General features: G+C 40.1%; 1 protein-coding gene across 3 annotated transcripts; it reads left to right on the top strand.

Moving 5' to 3' along the window:
* The first annotated feature begins 2060 nt into the window (after nucleotides 1–2060).
* On the top strand, nucleotides 2061–8217 carry vsx2 (visual system homeobox 2). Of its 3 annotated transcripts, none has more exons than XM_063499757.1 (6): nucleotides 2061–2259; nucleotides 2337–3055; nucleotides 3444–3528; nucleotides 4029–4152; nucleotides 6653–6833; nucleotides 7272–8217. In XM_063499757.1, exons 2-6 carry the CDS (start codon nucleotides 2641–2643, stop codon nucleotides 7586–7588), a joined length of 1122 nt encoding a protein of 373 aa, XP_063355827.1. In that variant the 5' UTR covers nucleotides 2061–2259; nucleotides 2337–2640; the 3' UTR covers nucleotides 7589–8217. The 3 variants fall into 3 exon arrangements, with proteins under 3 accessions (XP_063355827.1, XP_063355825.1, XP_063355826.1); XM_063499755.1 differs by having other exon boundaries at nucleotides 7209–8217; XM_063499756.1 differs by lacking the exon at nucleotides 2061–2259 and having other exon boundaries at nucleotides 2330–3055; nucleotides 7209–8217.
* Nucleotides 8218–20677: the final 12460 nt, after the last annotated feature.

Below are 20677 nucleotides of genomic sequence, written 5' to 3'. Positions count from 1 at the left end.
GAAACACTCCATCCATCCGCTGTGCGTTGCCCTGACCTCACGTAGCCTCTGTGCCCCTACAAACGTCAATCCGATGTGCCCCGAGTCCTTAAATTAGCTGTCAATTAGTGCAAATTAATCAACTCCTCGCCTAATTAAGCAATGCCGACGGGCAGCTACCAAACATGCCATTGTGGAGGAGCCATGAGAAAGCTGCGGGGCTTGCAAACTCTTTCAGTATACCGGGGGAGGAGAGGGGAGGAGAGGGGAGGAGGGCATCGCATAACATCACGCCCTGGAAGTGCTTTGGGAAAGCAGAGGCTTTTGGCTGAGCTTTAGTAGTCTCCCCCTCCCTGACTCGGCGCTACATGTGCGCTGTCATCAAGTTGCCTGCACCTTGTTTCAACACCGAGGATTCAAACTGATTGAGCACCCACACCTCTTGCATAAGACGTTTCTGTTTTGTTTTTTTGAACAGTCTGACAACAGACAGATTGGACACCTCAAAAGAAAACCACAGGCAGTCCATGTGACTTATCCAGTGTGTGTGTGACCTTCCCGTAAATACGCTGCATTGGCCTTTTTATTTTTAACATTTTAAATCTCACAGCTGTTTTAGCAGAGCCTCACCTTCTGCAGGCCACTCCTGTCTGAAAGCTGCTTTCATTTCCAAATGTTTGAGGACACGCAGCACGGAAGCACGAAGAGCGGGGGGAAGAAAAGAAATGATGTAGGGTGTGTGTGTGTGTATGTGCGTTCTCGGAGGGGGGGGGGGGGGGGGGCAAATAAACAAACTAAAAACAAAAAAACAAACAGTTCCAACAGCCAACAAATCCAACAGCTGTTTTCTTTTTAATCTACATGCGTTAGATCCTGCAGGTCTTTGATGGGCAACCTAATCTACACGAATGACTGAACTAAATCTTCCCTTAATCTAGAGCCTTATTAGTCATCCTCTCTTCTGCATGTAAATCCGCACGGACCAGTTTTCAGAGGAGATGGACTAATAAAAGTAAACACAAAGGAGAAACCATTCTACTAGCGACAAAATCATGAGAAGAGAAGAAAAAAAACGTATAGATTGCAACAGGAGTGATGATTGAGTGAGAGGGAGGGAACTAAGTTCCCTGTAGTTGCCATGTCCCTGTGACTCACACTCTTCCTTGTAAAATAAATGACTCGATCCCAGCGGGCTGATGTGCCATTAGCATATCCTAATAACATTGACTTCATCATTAATAGAATTTCCACCAAATAGGGCCTAATTACTTTCAACTGGCCAACCACTGATTGCTGCAAGCAATAAATATTTTTTTCTCCAGATTTTAAAGTCTTGATCAGCTGAGGCGCTGAGCTCCACCAGACTCTTCTTTCCATAACGGAGACCCACGCTTTCACCACCTACATGACTCATTCCCACAGGTTTTAATTAGAATGATATACCTGTGACGATGCTGATTTTACCACACAGATTGCTTTTTTGCATAATACTGGCGCGTTTACCTCAGTAAAGAAAGTAAATGAAAACCATTTGCATCATCTCTGCACACAGCGGGCAAATCCATGTCCTCTGTGCTTTCCAAATAAATGTATCATAAATATTTTTTTAAAAGAAAACTGTTAAATTATCCTTATAAGATTTTTTATTTTTAACATTTTTGTCTGCATCTTTAGTAATAATAATAAAGATAAAGGTAATTAAAACCGTAACGCAAAGAAACATTTTGTGTTATTGCAATAAAATGAATGAAATAATTATTTTATAATTTATTATTATTAATAATAATAATAATAATAATAATAATAAAAAAACAAAAAACATGCTGTGGGAGTTTCTTGTTAGTTTTGTATTATTTTGTGTGTTCGTTGCTCATATTCTGTTTAATTTCCCACATCCTCCAAGAAAAATCCCCCTGTGGTTTATAATCTGTGTAGTCTGCTGCTGCTGTGGGATTAACGCTGCGCAGGACCGTGCAGCGCAGACTGTGTCCATGTCGTCCAGCTGTCGTTTTTGGGAGGGCCTTTGATTTGCGTGTGATGAGTTTCCCACAGCATCTGGAGATCAATTATCCACTCCTATGAGCCAGAGAACTGGCTTTGAGTGTGTGTGTGTGTGTGTGTGTGTAAGGAAAGACATCACAGACTTATTCCATCAGATTGCCAAACATGCAGAATTTCAATGGTGTGAAATAGACTTTTTCATATATTTGGACTTGTAAGGGAAGGCAGAGTGCGAGTATAAACGCTGTTTTTTGTTTTGTTTTTGTTTTTTTGTTCTCAGTAAGTCCGGTTCTAGTGCTGCAGTTTTGATGTTCTTTATCAGTTCCATCGCTCATTGTTCGTATTTCTTCCAACAGATTGCAAACTTAAAGATCGCTTGTTCCTCTTTACCTCGGATCTCGTCTTCATTTATCCACGCAGTCCTCAGGAAAACACAGATATCCATTCGGGAGGGCGTATAATGCATCCATGATCCACAGGAATCCCGAATCCTTGCAGCTGATTGGCTGCTGGTTCTGCCTCTTGTTGGGATGGACCTGTTGGATAAAAGGACCATTTTCTAAAGGGCTCTTGTGTGTTACGCAGAGGATCATGCACTGGGGACCGTCCTGTTAGACGCCGTGATAAGAAACAGGCCTTTCAAGGAACATCGGAGACACTATGACGGGGAAACAGGGCTCCGTGTTGTCGGAAAGTTTAAATCTATCGGAGAAAACCTCTCTGGGTGTTAATGGAGGGAGTAACAGCCACCAGCCGAAGAGCGGCGCGACCAATCCACCGCCCAGGTGCACCGGCTTCGGCATCCAAGAGATACTGGGTCTGAATAAGGAGCCATCCGCAGCCCCGAGGAGCCCACTGGCCTCGCTGCCGGCCGGGGCGCACCTTATCGCCGCCAGGTCCATGCTGGGCCCCGCCGTGGGTGTCGGGATGGGATTAATCGGCCCTGGTGGGATTCCATCGTTTTACAGCCAGCCAGCGTTTTTGGAGACTGTGCTGTCTGACGGGCAAGATGTTCACCTGCAGCCCCACAGCAGGTCCGTGGGCCCGCTGGACACCAGCCAGTCTGCCAGCTCAGGTGATCTGCAGTCACTTTCTAATGATTCATAACAAGCCGTGAAATTATTACAGCAGTTATATTATTATCGCATTTCCACTCACTGTGTTACTGTGGATTAAGACAGATTCCAGATTTCTTCCATTTCCTCATCATTATTATCATCATCATCATCATCATCATCATTATTATTATTATTATTATTATTATTATTATTATTATTATTATTATTATTATTATTAATAGTAGTAGTAGTAGTATTAATAGTAGTATTAGTATCGTGTTTGAACTGGAATGTTTTAGGCTGTGACAGGTTTATTTAAACCTGTGCTGTGTCGTTGCAAACATTTGCTCTGATCTTTTAAAAACGGCTTTGCATATGTCATTAAACTTTACGTCTTCTTCTCAGACTCTGAAGATTTGTCTTCTAATGAACGAAAACTCTCCAAGTCGTCAGTAAGTCAGAGCAAGAAAAGGAAGAAAAGACGCCACCGGTTAGTGCTGATTTCTGGATTTCAGGGGGGAAAAAATGATGGAAATGTTAAATTTCATGTTAATACAACATCCCTTTGTTCAACTTAAAAAATAAAATAAAATAAAATGCACAGTGGCTGTTATTCTTAATTTTTTAATTTGTAATTTTTGGTCTTACTCTTTCTTTGACACTCACAACTGTGCACATAAGGATTTACTGCACGTGAGCTTTTATTTTCTCAAATTATTGCCATCTAGGCAAATTGAAAAAAAATATATATATATATCTGAAAAACAGGGTAATGTTATGATTAGTTTTTATTTAAGTTATTAAAACTGGCACTTAAAGCTGAACGCCTTTTTAGCTTTTCTCCAGTGCAAATTGTGTGTGTTAAAACATGCACATGCATTCATTAGTTTGTCAGAAAGAAAAAAATCGGGTTTTTGCGTGTGCATGTGTTTTTTGTTTTCAAAGCACATTAATATATTTTTCTCGCCTGTATTTAACCCGTTTCCACAGGACCATATTCACCTCGTATCAGCTGGAGGAGCTAGAAAAGGCATTTAATGAAGCGCACTACCCGGATGTTTATGCCCGAGAGATGCTGGCCATGAAAACAGAGCTACCTGAAGACAGGATACAGGTATAAAACCCCCCTGATAATTATAATAATAAATGATAAAGATTTATGAATATTTATTGAATTAGAAAAAAGACCATGGAGCTTTTCCATTTTTTTTTTTTTTTTGCTGTTCAAAGAATTTTATTTTATTTTATTTTATTTTATTTTATTTTATTTTATTTTATTTTATAAGAAGTATAAAGTTGTTCGGTTATTTCAATCTCCTTTTGCCCAGTCGTGCCTGTAAAAATGCGACGTTTCATATTATTCATTTAAAATATAAAGGAAAAAACTGCGTAAAACATTCATTTGAAGCATTGTTTTATTTGTACATATTTTTTTTTCATACAGTTGCTTTGCACATACAAACAACTGGTTAATCAAAGCAACAGCAGAGTGAAAGTATCTCATAGTGTTTCACATTAATTTCGTTGTATTCAAAGGATTCGATCTAATTTTACATTTTTAAACAGCGCATGTGGGCTTTGTGGGCCATTCTGAAAAAATAAGCAACAGTCTCTTTAAAACCGGATTCGTTCTGAACTCATCATCCTTAATGATTTGTGTGAATATTCTAATCGCTCTCCTCATGAATATGCACCTGTTCGGGCGAATGCGCTTCGCTCATCCTTCACCTTTCCATCAGTGCTAATAACCCGCTGTAATATTTGAGTGGAGGCCGCCAGCTGCCCCTGATGCTGCTCTGATGTTAAAGGGACGATGGTCTAAGTGAGCCCCAGCAAATCGATCAGCGATGGGGCCCCCCTTCCTCCTCCCCTCCCTCCTCTTCCTCCTCCTCCCGTCTGAACAAAGACTGCTCTCCTCCAGCATCCTCGCCAGGACAGATAATCTCTCATCAGGCGCAGTTGGATGTGAAACAATTTGTTCTCAGAGAAGGAGCCGCTAACGACCTAATCAAGCTATCAAGGCGGAAGAAGATTGCAGTGTGACCTGGACCATCCATCTGCCGGGGTGCCTTTTAATCTCGTTCTCATTACCGGGCTGCAACAGTACGGCCTGGAATAAATAATAAAAGGAAATAAATAAATAACCCCGGGGCCTGCTCCCATCCTAAATAAAATTAACACCCAATTTTCTCATTGAGTGTAATTAGTTAAATCAGACGAGCTCGGGAGGCTGGCTGGCTGCTGCTGCTTGGAGAGAGACGCAGGGAGTTCAAATGAAATAACTACATTGAATTTATTAGCATGGGTCAATAGCGCTGATCCCACGAGTCCCGGTAGTTTAATTTCCCGTGATATTTGCCCGCCTGCCCACCATCGATTGGGCCTGAAATTAACTTATTTTTCAATCAGCCTCGGCGTGCCCCTGGGTCGCTCCTCCTCGCGGCTTACACACTGGCTTCTTTTTAAGGGGCACATAAGCAATTTCTCATTAAAAAAAAGTATCTTGTATGAAATAAAGGTTATCCATCAGAATTACCAGAAGAAAAAAAATAAAATAAAAAGCTTGAAAACGATTTGATCGCTTTCGATTTAAAATCTGTCTTTGCTTGAGTCTTCTTTCTGCCCTCCCACCTTCCTCCTCTCACAGAGCCAGAGGTGCCTAAGCTGAGTGCTTAACAGTCCTGTGTTGTGCTATACAATCAATTTGGCCTCTCTCTTTCTCTCAGCGCACACACAGACACTCCGGGCTTTAAGCAGTTTGCTGGCTGTAGCCAAGTGAAGTGTCTTGTTGTGTCACACCATCTATAATGCCACCAGGTAGTTTGAGATAAGCAGTGACAGGAGGTGTAATCTGTTACACCTGGAGCCTGCAGGCTATGGGAAATCAATGGACTCAAGCAAAACAGGACTTAAGTTGTTATCTTAAGTCACTTTGAATCGCACTGGATTCCTAAATGGGTCATCTTTAAAATAGCTAAGACTAGGCTTAAAATTTCTAAAAGGGTGCTTTTAGAAAAGCCTAAAATGACAGTAAATGGATGGAATGGATTAATTAGTTACATTTTCGGAGGGTTTGATTATCCCTTCTGGAAACGTTTGAATTAGAATTTCTTTGTCATCGTTAAGCGTTTATTATTGGACTAACAGCACGTTTTGGCTGGATAAACACAACTCAAACCGATTTTTTTCCACCCTCAATATTTGCTCTCATCGGTGGCTTAGAAGATTAGCAGACGATCCATCAAAAAAGCCCAAACCTGTTTAGGATACAAATTGTTGCATCTTTCACATAATGGAGCAGATTCAATAAGATTGCCATTGTGAAACAGTCTGCCACGGTGAAACTCCTCTGATTTCCTCTTCTTGTGGTTCCCAAATTACTGAAAACTCATTCCCAATATCCTCTGTAACAGTAATCAAAAGCCCCAACACTATTCAAGTCCATCTCGGCTGTTTCCAGAAACTATTCATTCAAAATTAAAAGGTTATTTGAATGAATCAAATTTAATCTCTTGCACATATTTTGGCCTCTGCTGCAGTGACCTGAAATCTGATGAAGATGATGACTTAAGCGATATAGCTAAAAACTGGGGAACTTCTTCCTGTGTTTACAGGTGTGGTTTCAGAACCGGAGGGCCAAGTGGAGGAAGAGGGAGAAATGCTGGGGTCGCAGCACAGTGATGGCTGAATATGGACTGTATGGAGCCATGGTGAGGCATTCAATACCTCTGCCAGAGTCCATCCTCAAGTCTGCAAAGGATGGTATCATGGAGTCCTGCGCCCCCTGGCTGCTTGGTGAGGCTTTTGTTTTACTTTTACTGATTTTTCCACTTTTGTTTTTCTAATTCATCCATTTTTGTAGATGTAAAGCACATCTTAGCTGCACAGTTCAGTCAGTTAGTGATGGCTGAGTAATCATAATTTTAAATAATAAGAGGTTGCACTTCATTGAGTTAACAAGCTGAGATTAATGCGTTTATTCTGACGTTCCACAAGTACCCCGTGTCTTGTTCCCTTTCCCCCCTAAGCATGACCTTCTAAAGCAAATATATTTCCTAAATTGAAATCAGCATGCAAAATATTTTTCATCCAGTACCCTGGTCATGCATTGCCACTGTCCATTTAAACATTATTTTCTAAACCGCAACTGTTTTTGCTTGCTATTTTCAGTCCAGGATGGCTTACCAATCAACAGACGCTATTCTAAATCTGAATACCCGCAACTCTTTGCAGGGATGCACAAAAAGTCCATGGAGGCTGGAGCACCCCCGCCGTCAGGAAAGGGCGATGCACCCCAGCAGCCGAGCTCTCAGAGGGCAGAAGACGCCGAGGCCGAGGAGAAGAGGTCAGAAGGCAAGTCCGTCATTTCTAAAGAGGAACTGAGAGAGAACAGCATTGCCGCGCTCAGGGCAAAAGCACAGGAGCACAGTGCCAAAGTGCTGGGAACAGTTTCTCATGACAGACAGTTGGAGGGCAAACCGGAGAGACAGGAAGCCGAGGAGAAGGCCAGCGATCCCCTGAGTTCATCAGAGGAGCAAAAAAGTCCATAGAGACTGTCGAATTCACTGAGGACTCTTGTTTTCACGAGTGAACGCAGTGGTCTGGCTGCTTTAAGCATGGACTTACCTGGTATGACTCGCTGTCCTGCAGATGGCCTGCATCTGGACTCCTTTAAGGAGAAAACTCATCTGGTTTGCTGCTGCACACAAGATGCAAATGCACTTTTCCCCCTCCCTGATTCACTTCAAAACATACAGCTGTTGCTTGATCATCATAGAGAAAGGTTGAAAAGAGCAAGAGTGAGAAATATCCCTGTATATAGATCCCACAATTATATAGAGACAGCCAGATGAGCAGAATTTCATCCAGTGCAACATGAAGTACTTGCAACGAGCAGTCAGTGTGTCAAAGTCTGCATTTCATTTTAACCTTTGCTTGTACAGTTACTAAGTGCTGACGTTTTAGATAAGAGCCGCCCCACCGACAGAACTCTTTCAAGAGAAAGAAAGTAAATGTTGTCCTATATCGTGCTGTAAATAATTGATATATTAATCGCTCCCACTAAAGACACAAATTTGAAATATGTTTTCATGTAGTCTTAAAAATGTTTGTGTTTTCATTTCAAAATATGTATCACTCAAAATACAAAGCATAAAATAGAAATCACTGTTTATTAAATGTGGGTTTTGGTGTCAGTTCTTTTGCTTTAAATGATTCGATTACCACCCTGTTGCTGTAACTATTGAATGGCATTGAAGACCCCCTCCTTGCTGGAGTAGTTACTTGTTGTCACTTGCTGCTCTGCTGGCTGGGCTCATTAGGAGACCGCCCCTGGCTACATGCTTGGGTTAGCCCCCCATAATCCGTCGCAGTTGAGAGCCTTCAATTTCAGATTAAACTAGGGGAACCAGAGCTTTTGGGACAGGAGAAGAGAGTGAAGCAGGATGACCTTAGCCTGATTTCAAATCAATTCAATAGATGCTGTTAGCGTCCAACACTCAAGCTGTTTCATCCTCTTATCTGAATACTTAGCCAAAGTCTAACAGCTTCATTTGTTGGTAATCTTCATTTCTCCCCCGGCTGTTTATAAAACTTTCTATCAGGGCATTTGAACTCGGCTTTACAACACATCTACGTGGCCGCATTAGCTATAATCCATATCACATTTCACACACTTTCTAATGGGGCTTCTTAATGAGTTGAACAACCGAGTTCCATTCCAATTAAACAGAGAGCAATTTCAAAAGGCAAGGGACGACTGCGCTCAGTGTGGCCCCGAATGTCTCCGCAGTGAATGGCTCTCAGTTCGAAATCATAATGTCAGTCGATAGGGAAAAGGTTGTTAATTACTTTGTTGACAGAGATAAGTATACATACAATCAATAACGATGGGTAAAAATGCTCTGGGATGTGCCAGGATAGCAGGAAATGTTGATGTTAAGAAGATTCTTCTCCACTGATGAGTTAATTTGTGAGCAGCAATGTTAAGGAAGGTTTAATTCTTGATATTGAAACCTTAGAAAGATATTTCAGATGTCATCATTTCTGATATTTGTTCCCGCTATATTTTCAGGGCAGAGCATAAAAATAACCAGCTACAGAATAATCTTCAGACCTGATAGATTTAGCATTAAGGGACACTGCAGCAGATACATTTCATGCTCACAAGAACCATTACTGGTTTCAAGCTAATCTTATTTCGTATCCTTTGCTAACCTAGACATACGTTTCCAGTTTATGTATGACTAAATGATATCTTATTTTCTTCTGCTGGTCTCAACAAACTGTTGGATGAACTACAATCAAATGTTGCACTGACATTCATGATCCTCAGAGGATAAACCCTGCTGGTGGTCTCATGACTTCTTCTGTGGTGCCAATAAGAGGCAACTGCCAACCAATTAACAGTACTTAATTGGCGATTGATGGTTCCTGTCTTTAAAGCGCCCTGAAGTTAAACTCTTGAACTCTTACAAGTTGCTATCTCTCTCTCTCCTTCTCAATCTTCCTCTTTCTTACTATTCTGAAGAATTTAAAGCTGAAAATAAATATCATATTAAACTGCATCCTCCTTACTGCAGCATCCTTAAAGAAGAAATCCCCCCAGGAGCCCGATAGCTATTTGAAATTGAGTGAGCGTAATGAATGGCAATATACATACACCTCTGCTGCACATACCCTCAGCCCGTTTCAGTTATTGAGGCCAAGACATATACAGAGTTGGGATTATTCCTCTAAAGTGCAAAGCTATTTAATCCTCTGAGAGTGAAATAGAAGGTTATTATAGACCAGATTTGGTGAAGATCAAGCTGTTTACATTGGATATGAGGAGGTAATTCACAGTATCCCTTTTGATGGGCAGTCTGCTTGTTGAAGACCATGATAAGATCATCTCAATCCATGCAAAGTGATGTCTGGGGGAGCTTTATGGAAAGATTTCTGACTAATGCAATATTAACATTCAATTTCTTTTTGATGGGGTTCTGAGCGATATGACTTTATGAGTGAGATTAAGTGCATACAGATCATTTTGGAAGCCTCTTGGCTCCAGTTTCATGCAGACTTGAAATCAAACGGAGATATAGATAGACCGCAGTGTAATGAAATGTGGTGCTGTTCTGCCCCCTGCTGCATAACCCTATCAGTACAATCAAAAACCTGAGCATCTCTTGCAGATGGCTTTTCATTGCATCTTTATTTGAGAACATGATGATAGGCTGTCTGGTGGGTTTAGAAACCGCAAAATATGTGGTTCAAATGTCAGCACACAAGCAGGAGTTAACAATAAAACTCCAAACCATAGAAATAAAGCCACTGCACAACTAAAGAAGTTAAAACTCTCACCTCAAGTGATTCTTCATGTGATGAAGGTTTTGCCACAAGCTAAATTTAAAATAGACAATAATACTAATAGGAAATAATAAAGCTCCAGGTGAAAAAGGAAACTCAATATCTGCTCAGGAGATTTCATTATCAGCAGATGACTGCGTTGTCTGCAAGCTTCAATTTCTTTCTTTCTTTCTTTCTTTCTTTCTTTCTTTCTTTCTTTCTTTGTAATCTGAACGATCAATCCACATCTCATAAAATAATCGTTATATACCCATGACTTTAGCAAAAGCACGTGTGCCATGATTTGTGCACATCTTCATGCACTGATATTTTATTTTTCCACATAGTATACACCAACATAACATTTATACATACAAACAGTGTGCATATACAGTCTGTTAACATAGATAGGTAGAGTATTTGCACTCTATCTATCAATAGCATAAAATGTAAAATGCTCTGGGTTGCTAAAGAAATCAGTTATTCTGGCCACACGGTGGCAGTCTTGAGCTTCAATTTTGAGCATTTAAAATCAAAAGCCCTGAATCCACGTATGTCCATGTAAATTTAATTAAAACACAGCTTCTCAATTACATATTTCACAAAATCCTGTCCATGTACAAAAATCCTGAAAAATCATTTCCATCTTATCATCGATTCATATCTGTCAGGATGAAGAGAAAAAGGGTCGTATTACAAGCTTCTGAGCAGACAGGATCTGATATCTTGATCAATATTTGTCATTTCTTGTCACTCTTCTGGTGCTCTCTGTGATGAGGCTGTCTGCTGTGGGTTAATGGAGATGGAATTGATACTGTGGCTAAATGATCTGTGCTGCCCGGGGACTGATTTCATCTCCAAGGTTCTTTTTTTTTTTTTTTTGAAAGCCACACTGACCCAGCTGGCTGTCTCTTACATGTCCCTGAATTAGAATTATTATCTCTTTAATATTTAAATTTCACTGAAATCAGTGTTCTGAGTGTCTTCATGATATATTAGTCTCTTTGTGCAATAATTATGCTTCTTTAACCCTCAAATCATTTGATTAATCTGTTGATTGAAGTCTGATGCATTGAACAATCCTCTATTTTCACCCTAGTATAGCAGATTTATGAGTAGCTGGTGTAAAAAACAAGAACATTTCATTATGTTTCCTCACCTGCTCACCTGGTGACATTTCCTATATATCAACACTGTGAAATTAAGCAAGAGAGAATGATTTTTTCACAATATTTCTCATTCAAAAATGTTAAACACACATTTCTCTTACATAAAACACACTGCTGGATTTCAAATCTCTCTAAATGCTGTGTGTCAGATTTATAGCCCGATTAAAGCAGCATGATGGGAGTTCTTTGTCTCTGGATGTGTGTCCTCTGTCTCATCCGAGTGCTACAGACAAAGACTGCTCTTTGTCACTGCTGCCTACTCTACTAATGGATATCAGTTATCTCTTGAAGTTGGACTTGACTGCTTGTCCCAAAAAGATTTATGATGTGTGGCACGACACCAGCAGCCATCCACTGCAGCCGCCCTCCAGCCTTCAGTGCTCGGTATTTTCAGCAGGCCATCTGTAGATAGTTTCAGATGCCAGCTCCAGTCATCTGGACAGACATAAACTGTTTTAGACTCTGTTTACGTTAAAATGATCTTATTGGCTTTTATTACTTGCTGCTTCATATTTCTTGTCTAGGAAAATTACATTACCGCTACCCGTAAGGTGTCAGGCACTCAGGTTGCAATTAAAAACCATCACATCTTCTAGAGTCTTATCTTAGAGCTGCATTAAATGCTTCGGCTGGCATAAGACAGCGGTTTTGAGGAATGCTCTGAGCAAAGAGGCAAAAAAAGGAAAAAAAAGTGTCCAGTCTGTTCTTATCAATGAAGAGAACCATGAATGCATAGACCGTGCTCCCTTGTTGCTCAAGGGTGATAAGTGAAGCCAGAAGATGAGACTGCGAGGCCCTTATCAATCCAGTGTGCGTCCTGGCAAATGCCGGCGCCACAGAGAGGGAGGCATGTTGCTGTGCGACAAAGGTGCGAGGGCAGATAAGCATGAATGTGTGAAATGCTTCAAAGATGAGCTTAACTCTGATGTGAAAGTGAGGTTTGAAGGGAGGGAGAGAAGAGAAGACAGATGGGTTTACAGAAATGGATGCTGACAAGTGTTGTGCTAAGAGTTGTGGGGATGTCTTTATTTCCTGATGCATACTAAAAAGTGCCTTGGAACACCTGTTTGGAATACAGATTTTTCCTACTAAGTTACATGGATCTGAATTACAAGGACCATAGGTTACAGTGTGAATGATTAGGTGAGCCTGGTTCTGCTGGAGGTTTCTTCCTATTGAAAGGGAGTTTTTCCTCCCCACTGTCGCCAAGTGCTTGCTCACAGTCTGATTGTTGGACTTTCCTCTGTATTATTGTAGGATCTTGACCTTAAAGCTCCTTGAGGTGACTGTTGTTGTGATAGGGTGCTATTTAAATAAAACTGAATTGAACTGAATTGAAGTAAAGGTGGGCTATGCCACCAAAATATCTATGTTGTGTAACATTGTTTCCCACATATTGCAGTTCAGAGCCCAGAAAACAAGTGCCTTTATATACAGGAAACACCAAGATGAAACACTGAATATGGTAACCTCTTTAAATCCCTTAAATTCACTGAAATGAAATAATCAGAGCAGCAAATGAGTAAAAATACTCATTTGCTGGTTCATTTTAAAGGTAGGAAAGGTCGTAAACTAACAGCTTAAAAGAACAGCTGGTGTAGTGTTAAAAAATGTAGTGGCGTGACAAGTACAAATATTTCTCTCTGAAAAATAATGAAGCAGACCCATGAAACAGTATAAAGTGGAAAAATAAAGTACTGTAAAAGTACCTCAAAACTCTACTGAAATAAAGTACTTGAGGAAATGTATGTGTGCGTGTTTTATTATGAATTATTACACAGGGTTTTTTCATAAGATTGTATTTTAAAAGGACGCAAAGTGACTGTGCTTCATTTTAAAAGTTAGAAATGTTGCAAAGTACTAGTTAAACAACCAAAAGAGGAAAAACAGACTAATAAATTAACCAATGATGTCACAAAATCTAGTGTCATAAGACATGGATTTCCCTGTGAAGTCTAATGAAGTAAAACCATGAAATAGCTTTAATGTAAACTCAACTGTACTCATATATGATACTTTAGTAAACGTCCGTGGTTCATGTTCATAACTTATTGCACTGAATATTTGATATTACTTTTTTAAATGGGTGCAAATAAAAAAGTTTTGATATTATAATTGATACATGTCATAGCTTTGTTTCAGTCCATTACAGACACAGAAGCATAGCACTCCCTCACCTTGGGGTGAATTTCCTGGGATGACCACTCCTGGGTCACTTCTTGCTCACTTGTGAATCATCTTTCTCATTGTAGAATGATGGACTTTAAATTGTTCGGAAATGACTATATAACCTTTCCCAGACAGATAGGCAGCAACAATTGCTTCTCTTAGACAAGCGCTGATGTCTTTGCTTCTCGGCACCAAACGAACACACACCTGAATACTGCAAACTAAAGCTTGTGCTTTTATGGAGGCATTCATACTTGTTTGCTGATGATCAATTAATCAGATGTGACTGGTTAGCAGCAGCTGGCTGCTACTTATCCTCCTAATTCCTATAGAAGCAGTAAAGGTGTGCTTAGTTTTTCAGACATTATTTCTGCATTTTGGTTTAATTTTTGATAAATAAATAATGGCATGGTCTAATACAGGGGTGGGCAACGCCAGGCCTCGAGGGCCGGTGTCCCTGCAGGTTTTAGATGTGTCCTTGAACCAACACAGCTGATTTAAATGGCTAAATTAGCTCCTCAACATGTCCTGAAGTTCTCCAGAGGCCTGGTAACGAACTAATCATGTGATTCAGGTGTGTTGACCCAAGGTGAGATCTAAAACCTGCAGGACACCGGCCCTCGGGGCCTGGAATTGCCCACCCCTGGTCTAATATGTCATGTTTTGTCAGGGTGTGCTTTCTTTCTGCCATAACTACAATACTGTAACCCAGCACTTAAAATCAGAAGGTTCTCTTTGGAATTGCATATATTCAGCAGCAAACACAGTTTTAAAGTTCAGTGATCAGAGATTATTTTATGCCTTATTGAGGACACATTCCTAGCACAGTGTTGGTCCCCCTATATTGTCTTCAGAACTGCCCCAAGTTTTCACGGCACAGACTCAACAAGGAGCCGGAAACATTCCTCAGAGATTATAGTCCATGTTGACATGACAGCAGCACACAGTTGCTGCAGATTTACCACCTTTACACCACCAGCAGTAGCACCAGCAGTAGCAGCAGCAGCAGCAGCAGCCTGAACAATTTATACAAGGGAGGATGGACCCATGCTTTCATGTTGTTTACTCATCAGACCATACAATGTTTATCCAATCTTCTGTTGTCCAATTGTGACGAGCCCATTTGAATCATAGCCTCAACATCTCAGTTTCTTGTTCTTAGTTGACAACCTGTGTGGTCTTCTGCAGCTGTAGCTCACCTGCTCTAAAGTGCAACATGTTATGCATTCAGAGATGCTCTTCTGCATACATTGCTTATATAGAATTGTTATTTGCATTACTGTTGTCTTCCTGTTAGGTTGAATTAGTTTTGGTCATTCTCCTCTGACCCCTGGCATCAACAAGAACTGTCACTCATTAGACAATTGATCTTTTTCTACAGACATTTCTTTGTAACCCCAGGGATGGCTCCAGTAGATAAAAGGCTGATTACATATTTGTAATATGTAACTAATAAAGTGGCTGTGTGTTTATGTAAAAAATTAAATAAAAAAATGCGTTGTTTAATTAAGCAATCAGAGTATTTCTCTCCTGGCATATGCTGTGGATTGTTAATCCTCCTGTTCACATATTTAATAAATATATTTAGAATGAGCTGCCAAAATGTATCTCAAGCTAAAAGGGACCCTGGCAGACAAAAAAACCAAACAAAAAAACTCTTCTATATAACTTTGTTTAAAAAAGGGGGAAAAATCACTCAGTGACAGACAGCAACTTTAATCTCTAAGATTTGGGATTCCTTTTGATAAATTCTTTATCTCATAAATAAAATAAAAAAATAATATTTTTGGCTGTTACGTGTTTCCTCCTGCAGTATTTTAATAAATACATTCTTCCATCTATTTCCAGTATCTACCTATTTAATGCGGCATTGTGGGAGGTTGGAGCATGTCCCAGAATATTCTTAAAGAGTGTGTATGTGTGTGGGGTTTTCAAATCCTACAGGGAGGACATCAGTCTGTAAAATAAATACAAATGGAATATAAATAAACACATTTTAGTAAAGAGAGGAAGAAAAAAAGCTTTTACATTTGAATCTGAATGTGCTCGAATGGCACCATCAAAAACTGCTGGCAATGTCGAAATGCTGACTGAGGACTATACCGCTCTTTGCTTCTTGTGTCTGCGTATAAACAGCTGAAATCTCTGAGGTTTCAGACATCAGTTTAGTTTTACCCATTCCAGAGAAGTCATTGGAGCTATTTTTGACCTAAAAAATGTCTCCGGAATAATCAAATATAGATAAAATTTTTACATTTATCTGTCTACATGAAAGCTGATGAACTTCAGACAGAATGAAAGAGTCTATAATCTACCAGCTGAACTATGTGCTTTTGATTTAAGATCCGTCACACAACACCAAGCAAAGAGGTTTTGCCACTTTAATGAGATAACCGCCACATCTCCAACTGTGTGAAATTTCAGGTCACAATGTCCACTTCCACATTTCCAACGTCCCTTTGAATGGTAAGTTTAGATTGTGGTTTCTGTTGAGTCTTATTTCTTTTTCAAAAGAGAAATGTCCTCGATTCTTTCTTCAATAGGTCAATAAAAAGAAGGGGGGAAAAAATCACAACATCTGTAATAAAAGATAGCAGGTATCGCTCTTTCTCGCAACCACTTCAGCTACTAAAGATATCGTCTACTCGTCAGTCGTCTAGTTGTGAGCAGGAAGAGGTGACAAGTATTTATTAAAGTGGTGATGATAATCGGAAAATGCCTTTCAGTTGCGTGATGATGCTCGCTATTTATGCAGCACTCAGCTTTAATGTGTTTTTGTGTTTCCACTCCATTCCAGTTTATTGGGCTTTTTGTTGCAGCTCATTCATCACTGTTATTCTTCTAGAAATGTGATTGTCCCACTTTAGTTCTGCGTACAAGACCCATTCAGTCTATTTTCATGATGTGATGTGACAAGGTGGTGGTGTGACTCGACAAAATCGGATAATTATAGATGTGATTATATTTAGAAACTCGGTACAAAGAATGTAGTGTCCTTTCAAAATGAAAAGCCTGGATTGCGTACGGTGATGCTTACAGCGCAGCTCACATGTGCGCTGCAATATTTGAAGAAGTACACGTTCAACCTGCTGCCTCTTGGAAAGTTTTTATTCACGTGGGGGTGGATGACTAATAAAATCAGTTTGCTTCTGGTGGTCTGAGCTTGCTATGGATGCTGTGAGTGAGCTAGCAGGCGTGGGTGAAGCTTCCTATCTATTGAGGGAGAGAAAACACATGCAACGCTGCACTTTCTCTCAGAGTGAGCCCACTTCAGCACCCCATACAGCTCCCATTGATGAGAGCGGCACTTTCGCCCCCGTCTCCCCCATCAAGCCACATTTCATGCATTAGAAACTTGCTCGGGGAGAAGCTGAAAAAGAGAAAGCAGATGAATTTAGGAAAGGTCCGGGTATGCAGGCTTCCTGTAAGACTTGCTATCTAGTCTATCTGATACAGAATATATGTGTATAAAACAAACAGAGGTCAATAGTCACTCTTCTTATTTGTGCTTAAAATAGTAACACAGGCAGTCCTTTGCCTTAATTCAAGATAAACAGGTATGTATATAAACTTAGCACAACATAAAGTAAGAACATTTGCATTTGTATCAATGATTTCTATGTTGTAACAATGCATCTTGGCAATAAATCTTATACTGTTGCAGATTTGGCCAAGTTCTTCATGGGTGCAACCCACATGCTCAACTCTGCTGCCCAACCCACAAACGCATTTTCCTTACAAATGTGTCACCATTTAAGTGGATATAAATAAGCTTTCCAGTGATATTGCCAAGATACATTGTTACAATAAAGATATAATCTACACAAACACAAATTTCCTTACTTCATGTTGTGCCTGTCCAGTACAGTCTTGATGAGCAAACAAGATTTTGCTAACACAGGCTAACATGTTCTGCAGTGTGGGACATGACCAGCTGCTGTTACTTGCTTGTCTGGCAGTGGAAAGCCAGCTAGGCCTCTGTCTTCCTGTATTTGGTTCCACAAAGGTTTGGACAGCAGCTGAGAGCCAGTTTGAGACTTATTTTAGTTGTTCATCCATTTTCTCTTCTTGGGTTCCTCTTTTCATTGTTCGCTTAAGCACCTGAATGTGAAAGATGGATGCAGTCTCAGCGTCTGAAGCTATTAAAGAAGTGCCTTGAACGTGAATCCTTTCTAATGACTGGGTATGGGGGGCAAAAGGATGTGGAATTCTATGTGGAAAATTAAAATTCACTCTGATTTAAGACCTCAGTAAACACTTTGCTGATAAGGCAGGGTTTATTATATGACGTGGTTACCTGTGCTGCTGCTTTAAAGCAACATCATGTGCACAATTCGTCTGTTGCAGGACTGTGTGTCCTTCATATGACTCAAGAAAATGTTTCATTAATGTGCCAAATATTTGCCTGAATTGATTTTATGATGGGTAGGATTCTTAGCATTTAAATATTAGTGTTTACTACATTTATTTGTTGTGATCTGTTTTCTCCTGCTTCTTGGCTATGCTGTCTGCAGAGTTGAACCTGACAGCTATTACTCTGAGGCTAATGAACTGTATGCATGGCAGGTGGGGCAAGAGAACGGGACGTGCGTGGTTGTGGTTCCAAGTTTTCGAGCCGAGTGAAGCGCTGGTCTAATTTTGTTTTGACATTCTGACTTCAGAGTGTAGGCACTGTTCCTGTTCCTGCTCACAGCATTCTGGCAGCTGAAGTCACCTCGAGCCTCGACAGTGAGTGATGCCAAACGACAGTGAAGAGACATGCCAGTGACTGCACTGGCTTGTGCCTGCAACAGTAAGTGGTCAATCTAATGCTCCGTGGTTGACAATACGCTTTGACAGGCTTTGCAAACCACACAATTGGTGTCCCGTTTACTTGTTTCCAACCTTTGTTCTCTGATGTACCTTGACAGCCTTATAAATAAGCCAAAGGATGCCTCCATCAACCGAGACTTGGAGCTGTTTTAACAGACGTTGCAGACTACAGTAAAAATACATCTGCTGCAGAAACTGTAAACAGTTTTTACATTGTAACAACATAATCTCATACATTCAGAATGCCGGTTCATAAAAGACACAGAATAAATTACCTTGGATCACTTCTTTGAAAAAAAAAAAAAGTTGTTAATTTTGTCAAAGTGTACCTATCTCAAAGGGTGAACCAGCATTGTGTATACACGTAAATATAAATTGTGTCTTAAGGCACTGTGTTGCTAGTAGCCACATAATTTGCTCCCATTTCTTAAGTTGAATCTATGAAAAATCTCAAAGATAGCATAGCTGGACAGACATAAAATAGTATTTATGTGCCAACAAGGTGATTCCCAAAGAGCTATTAGCTGAAAATTTGTCATCTCTTGGCACAGTGTGCCGTGTGTCCGAATAGAAACAAATTGAGGAAACTGGACAAGTAGAGAACAAAAGCACGAAGGCTTAAAAACCTTTCCACAGCAGATGGGCAGTATCTGAAAGTCATGTCCTTAAGAAACAGGAAAAACAATTCTGCTAAGACATGGCACAGAACCTAAGAGATGTATCTGGCCCTTCAGATCCAATCTACTTTTTGCTGAAACCTCATCAAACATAGTCCCAGTTGAAGGGTCGATGTCAAGACTTGGCATATCTCTCAAGAGTGCAGTGTGTCATTTTAGGAAATGGAGCGAAATGGCTGAGGTATATCAAATTACACAAGAACTGAACTGCAAATCAGTGGCAACAGTTCTTATGGATCGATGAATCAAAATTTTACATTTTTGACAAACTCATTGTCAATATGTACTGACGAAGTCATGAGAGGTACAACAGTGAGCGTCTAAAGCCATCTGTAAAACACTGTCATGGTTTGGGGCTGCATTTCAATAAGTGATGTTGAACATCTTGTCAAAATTGATGGAAAATTGATGGCCTCCCCACAGCCTGATCTCAACATTATTGAAGCAGTGTGGGATCATATTGACAAAGAAGAACTTTAAATGTCGTTCAAGAAGCCTGGATATCTATTTCTGAAGAGTTCAGGCTGCCTTTCATGCTGTGACTCAAGACTTTTGCGTAGTGTTGTAGGTTTCGATGCAAAATTTTTCACTCTGACTAGCTTGGATGTTTGAGCCATTTTACCATTACATTTATCCAACCAATAGTTTTAACTATTTGTTGATTACGTTGAGGTAGACGTCAGCTCACAGGGGTAAGGCAGGTCATCTAATCAGAAGATTGGTGGTTTGACCCATGACCACTCCAGTCTCCAGTTTCTCTCTGATGCATCCATTAGGGTGTGAACGTTAGATAGAAAGCACAAGTGCTTGTATGAATGGGTGAACGAGGCATGTTGTATAAAACGCTTTGAGAACACAGCTAGAGTAGATAAGCGCTGTGTAAGAATGAGTCCATTTACCAACCATAGCTATTGCTAATCTTTCATCAGTTTAGTTATTAGTTTAAGCTTTGCTTATCAATCACCTTTCGTCAACAATTATGTCAAATGTAGCTTAAGTAGTTTAAGTCTTTATTGTTCACTAGTTTAGCTAACTATTTTAGCCCAACTAACTGCTGCAACTTTTCATCATTCAATACTTTTAGCTAACCACTTTAGCCATTTAGCTGTTCAGCTGTAGTGCAGTCCATTCTGTCTCTGAAACAAACCATTTTAGTTCCCTTCCAGTTAAACCAACTTTGTCGTGATTGGCTGCCCGTCATAAACAGTGTGTTTGAACAACAGGTGCTGTGTTCACATCTAGAAACAGAAATCAAGCAGCTGAGGCAGTCTAAGCTAACTCTAAGCTTTTGGTCCACTGGGATTTCGTACATAAACACATCCCTTAATATGTGAAACTTTGCGTTGTGAATGGGGTTTTTAATTTTGTTTTTTAAATCAAATTATAATCTGGAGTTCAGTTAATTACTTGCTTTTTTTCTAGCCCCATGCCAGTGCAGAACTATCCCTGCTCTGAGGCGCACCTGTCAAAGAAAATTAAATAA

This window comes from Pelmatolapia mariae, linkage group LG16_19 (genome assembly GCF_036321145.2).
Source record: "Pelmatolapia mariae isolate MD_Pm_ZW linkage group LG16_19, Pm_UMD_F_2, whole genome shotgun sequence".
Classification (NCBI taxonomy): Eukaryota; Metazoa; Chordata; class Actinopteri; order Cichliformes; family Cichlidae; genus Pelmatolapia; species Pelmatolapia mariae.
This window is presented reverse-complemented; position numbering and strand designations above follow the sequence as displayed.

Coding starts and splice junctions, on each gene's coding strand:
- vsx2 (XM_063499755.1), top strand. CDS start 2,641: ATGACGGGGAAACAGGGCTCCGTGTTGTCGGAAAGTTTAAATCTATCG. Junction 3,056..3,443: donor CAGCCAGTCTGCCAGCTCAG/GTGATCTGCAGT, acceptor TCTTCTTCTCAG/ACTCTGAAGATTTGTCTTCT. Junction 3,529..4,028: donor AGGAAGAAAAGACGCCACCG/GTTAGTGCTGAT, acceptor CCGTTTCCACAG/GACCATATTCACCTCGTATC.